This window comes from Nicotiana attenuata, chromosome 7, assembly GCF_001879085.1.
Source record: "Nicotiana attenuata strain UT chromosome 7, NIATTr2, whole genome shotgun sequence".
Taxonomy (NCBI): domain Eukaryota; kingdom Viridiplantae; phylum Streptophyta; class Magnoliopsida; order Solanales; family Solanaceae; genus Nicotiana; species Nicotiana attenuata.
In genome coordinates, this window is record NC_031995.1 from 3,879,577 (window position 1) to 3,885,148 (window position 5,572).

Below are 5,572 nucleotides of genomic sequence, written 5' to 3' on the forward strand. Positions count from 1 at the left end.
TATATATATATATATTTGAATTTGCTATGAGTAAGTCTTTGAATTATGATTCAACAAAACATACTTTACGGATAAGGTTATCTAATTGAAATCTTAATAGGTGTTAAATGAAAACTATTTTTAAATTCATGGGTAGATAATATTAATAACTAAAACTAAAATTAAATATATCATATTGGAAGCAAATTATAAGTAGTTCGAAATCACTATTTCTTACAAGTAAAACGCTAAATAAAAATATTATCTAAAAGTAGTATAGTAAAAAATGCATATAAGAGGATGACAGGGATTATGTGAGGAATTTATGATTATGAATAATTTGTAAAACAAATAAAGTAAATAATTATTGTTTACCCTAGAATCCGGATAACAATTGAATTTATATGGGGTTTTAAGGATCTGTGAACTAAAAGATACAAAAGGTTTGGATTGAGGAAAATAAAAGATAAAGACTCAACAATTGCTGTTAAAGTAAATAATCGCAGAATATAATATTGCTTAGAACAATTGTGCTTGATAGCGTACAAGAATTGAGAGAGATGGTACTGTAGTGTAATGGTTTCCGATCCCCTCTTTATGGGGTCTTCTCCCCTTTTATACATTCTGATTAAGGGTAAAAATAAGGTAGGTAAATTAATTACATCGTGGCTCCCTGTAATTACGCCTTAATGGCCTGAAGTGGTTGAGAAAATCACGTTTGTGCGAGATATCCGGCGACGCTTGGTTATCCGTTACGAGTCCGGCTTCCGACCTTGTGTGTTTCTGCATCCGGTGGTGACTCATATCGAGCTCTGCAACGGTCTCGAAATGACTCGACCTCGGTTGTAGACGTGGCCGTCGTTCTACCTTGCATCCAGGTCGGGTTCGATGGCCCCGACTTGCCCCGGACCGGACCCAACCCGGTCGGGCTCAAGCAAAAAAGGGTATCACCCAATACAAAACTACTTGAGCTTTACTCCATTACATAGTTCAGTTCAAAGTGTTGCACAGCAATGAACTGGACCAAAAGAAGATGAGAGAAGGAATATGTATGTTTGACAGATCAAATCCCTGCAGCTTTTGAGAGAACTAAGAATCTCTTTAGCCTCTTACATTAACAAAAATTTTAATGAGTAAACTGGCTCAAAATTCTTAGTTAGACATCACCTAAACTAGTACTCATAGATCTAAGGACACAGCATTCTACCCATGTTCTTGGCAAATTGCAACAGAAAAACTAAAATGGGAGGAGCAAGGCAGGTCTAGGCAAGTCAAAAAGAGGTGAAGCTGCTAAAGGGGGCAGGGTATGGCAGGTTAAACTTTTAGCTCGGAAAAGCTTAACCCCCAATGTCCCACCCCGCCACGGCCCCTTTGCCATCTCTAGTCATTGTAACAATTACTTTCAAGTTGCAAACTTTCCCTCACAACTTGAATCCTGTGGTTGATAAAACTGTCTACTACTGACCAACTGAGCCTATTTGGATATGTGACTAGCCTGCTGAGATCGTTAGGCAACAGTGAAACAACTCTTTCTTCAACAAACGAACATAGCAGAGAAGAAGCCAATTGGAAAATTCCATATTACAAAATTTTCCCTTGGTATGTTTGCATAAATGAATAAAGGTTCAGATGGCTTGCATATCAGCAGCCATTGACAATGGGAATTCCACAACACACAGAATACTTCCCTAAATGCACACAAATTGTTTTACATTGCAAGGTGATCTGGATTTTATTAACTCACCTTCATCTATATTTGGTACCTTCCAAAGTTATTCGCTAAGGCACAATTAACAATTAACATATTTCACACATACATACTAAAAGAGAATACACATGGATTCATACAACTGCAAACTGAGATGAAAGATCACAAGGAGGACAAAAGAACATCCTAAATATGGTCTCCATTGTTGTTTCTGCAGCTTCTTTATTGGTGCATCTTGTTAAATTTTCAAGGGAATTTATGGTGCGCAATGGTCTCCTAGGACTAAATTACACCATCATTCATAAGGTTAAATATATACAGAGCATAAAAGACATTAGAAACATCAATCCATATTCCTTCCTTCGTCTGTAGCCAAAAAAGTGTACCTGCATTCTCCATAATGCTCCATGTTGTGAATAGTCAATACAATTCTCGGTTTCTGCAGAGGATGTTAATGCTTAAAAGTTAAAACTATAGAAATATAGATCTGCTCCAGATCAATTAAGGGAATGAAAACGGAAGCCCCTAGACCACACCTGGAGTGAGAGAAATTGGTACATATCCCAGTAAAACAGAGGTAAAGCACCTGTCTGCCATTCATGTACATGAATGATATCAGGTTGTGTTCCTGTTACCTGTTGACCAGTAAAATCAGTCACAACCTTGTTTGCATACACATCAACTCAGAAAACCGGAGCAGCTTTGAAACATTCGGACATCAAGAACCTACTAAATTGAGGCTCCAATTAATAACTAAACTTAAGACTAAAGTTGATTGAGGCAGAAAACCATATTGGCATGCCACCATCACATAAAAATTCCCATGGTTGTCCAAAGATTTGCATAAGTGTATATAACTAGCATGCGATCAGATGTAGCTCAATAACTGATGGTTAAACACATTAACCCAAAAATATTTCCAATAGAATTGTCAAATTGGAGTAAGTGTACATAGCTAGCATGAGATCAGATGTAGCTCAATAACTCATGGGATTAAACACATTAACCCAAAAAAGTTTCAATAGAATTGTCAAATTGGAGTAAGTTTAATCTTTTTATACATGTACTATGAAGCAAATTTATAACTTATGGGCTGTATTACCTGCATCAATTCAAGGCAAGCACGGCTGAAAAACAAATATGCCTCTAACTCATTGTATGACCCTCCATATATGTTTGTTCCCTTGAAAAAGTGGTTGGATGGTTCAATAAGTATCACCGGAACACCTGAAACTTCCCCTCGATATGCATTACAGGCTACCCAGTTTCCGTCAAGATATGAGTTGTAAGTTTTGATCAAGGCTAGCTCATCAATTAAATGCTTAGGAATACATTCATAGAAAGGAAGCATGACATCAACTTTATGGCCACGCTTTAAACAGGTACGTCCAAGTCCCGTTACAACGTCACCTAGACCCCCTACTTTTGCTATAGGTGCCATTTCAGCTGTCACATGAACAATGTGCAATAGATCAGCATCCTTTTCCACTCCAGCAGGATCATCCGAGCTGAGGTCCCAAAATGGAAACTCTCTTTTCCAGAAGGGAATTTCATCATTTGGAGAAGGCCAGCTAAGACCTTCAGTCTCACAATCAGCTAACTGTGAGAAAACAAATTGAAGTCCAAGACATAATTGAAAAATGAAAGAAATACTTGATGCCACACTTAACCCAAAAACCAAAAAAAAATCCTTTTTTTCCTTTTCAAGATTCCCCTTTTTATGATGTTGGTGTCCGGGCCAACTTCCACACACCTCGACTGTTCTACGGGGTACCTTATACTGCCCACCAGCACAGAAACCATGTAACTCTGCCCACCAAGGCTTAGACAGATGGAAATATATTACCTCTTTCCAAGAATTATTAACAGAAGGTATTCTAAGTCCTACTACATTTTTTAATTCAAGCGTTTCTACTTTCCTATACATAATTTTCTACTGATTACTGCCAATAACAATTAATATATTCTATTTATTTACCTTATCAAAAAAAAACACTTTGCTAGGGAATTTGACTATCATCAACAAACTTCTCTAGAAATTATGGTACTAAAAGCCCGGTTTGGACATAAGAGTTCTTTCACTTTTTTCGAAAATTTTTCCTTTTTTTGCGAAATCAATGTTTGTCCATAAAATTTCCAATTTTCACTTGAAGATGAATTTTGGAATTTTTCGAAAATTTGAAAAACTCCAACAAGCTGTTTTTCAAAATTTTCACTCAGATCACTCACCAAAATTCAAAAACAAAACCAAAATTATATTTATGTCCAAATACAACTCTAATTTTCAATTACCATTTTCACTTGCAAAAAAATTTCTCTTTTTTTTGAAATTTTACAATTCTTTGGTCCAAACCCACTAAAATATTTAAAAGAAAAAAAGGGAGCCCGGTGCACTAAGCTTTCGCTATGCGCGCGTCCGGGCCGGACCACAAGGTCTGTTGTATGCAGCCATGCCTTACCCTATGATAATAAAATATACATAAAGAAAATCAAAAAAGGGTCTAGCATGAAACAAGAAACGATGGTGGAATTTACTTCACCTGAGCATCAATTTGAGGAGAAAGTTGAATCTTGAAATTGCGGGACTGGGAGTAGAAGCATTTTTTGAAGAAGTAGGATTGTTGCTTCAACAGAATGGCCTTACTGCTGATATTGTAGCATGAAACGTACTTGATACTATTGCTAGAGTTTCCATTAGGCGCAAAAGATGATGGGAAGGACAAGCAGGAAGTGAAATCCATGGCCATTATTGACATATATTTGCGTTCAACAGATACAAACACTACCAAAATGTGGAGTGCAACGAAAGTATATACTTAGTGTACACTATAGATATCCAAGTCGATTTGCCGGGGGGTGGGGAGAGTGACAACTGACAAGTAAACAGTGAATCTTGGTGTGTGTGTGAGTGTGTGTTGGGGGGGGGGGGGGGGGGTGGGGGGGGGGTTTGAAGCTGATAGGTTGGGCCAACAATATTAACTTGAATGTACCTTTATTCTGCAATTTGCACCTTAATTTGACAACTTTCCAAATTGGACAGACTACTTGTTGACGGTTCGTTTTTTGTATGTTCAAAAATATCATTTCTTTTTTCTTTTTGAAAGATATTTAGCCCTTAGTATAGTGATATCTCTTTATATACAGCATCTCTGTAATAATTGGTTAAAATAGTACAGGTACTAACCAGTTTTTCGGACGGTTATTCAAAAATAATCAGTGTTTGCCAAAAAAGTTATTGAGAAAAATAGCCACTATTTTGTTACAAGAACAGAGATCAGTCAACATATATGCTGAGTTCGGTGCATTTGTGTATGAACATTCCAGCATAATTATGCTGGAGTAGTATTCCTAAATACCGTGAGTTCCCAGTAATCTTTGCTAGAAACTCCAGTATAAATAATACTGGAGTTCCAGTATATTTAGCTGGAATTCCCAGTATATTATGCTAAAAATATTTTTCGAATTTTTGAACAGTATTTTGGGTTCAGATTTAATCTTTACATGAAAGTGCTAAATCGAGCTTGTCGGTGGCGGTAGCTTGACTTTTGAAAACTGTGGCTATTTTTGAATGACCTACCGTTGTAAATCTAACTATTATTTGAAATTTTCCTGTATAAGTGTAGAATAATCAGTCATTCACTATAGAAATCAATTTTTCTCAGAACCAATTTTTTAAGTTATATTTATTACCTCTCTATAACAGTTTTTTACTACTAACAGCAACAACCGCATATTTTGGTTTAACCAAAAAATTAGATTTTTAGGTCAAAGTTTGAAATTAATAGAAGAACTCGGGTTACTAATAATCGGAAAAGTATATAAGAAAGAGAGATATTTAAATAATATAATCAGAAAGCAATAAAACAAAGTATATTCCAGTAGTGT

At 36.2% G+C, this 5,572-nt stretch overlaps 1 protein-coding gene across 3 annotated transcripts in view; it reads right to left on the reverse strand.

The window, feature by feature from the left end:
* Nucleotides 1-4,591, reverse strand: part of LOC109228554 (glycogen synthase-like) — a 21,911-nt gene extending 17,320 nt beyond the window's left edge. For all 3 annotated transcript variants that reach the window (XR_002068397.1, XM_019393682.1, XM_019393681.1), the window contains exons 1-4: nucleotides 4,228-4,591; nucleotides 2,790-3,287; nucleotides 2,224-2,322; nucleotides 2,074-2,126 (exon numbers count right to left, since the gene is read on the reverse strand). Coding sequence is in view for 2 of the 3 variants with exons in the window: in XM_019393682.1 (XP_019249227.1) it covers nucleotides 2,074-2,126; nucleotides 2,224-2,322; nucleotides 2,790-3,287; nucleotides 4,228-4,443 (866 nt within the window). In the remaining variant the exon portion in view is untranslated. The remainder of the gene's footprint in view (nucleotides 1-2,073; nucleotides 2,127-2,223; nucleotides 2,323-2,789; nucleotides 3,288-4,227) is intronic.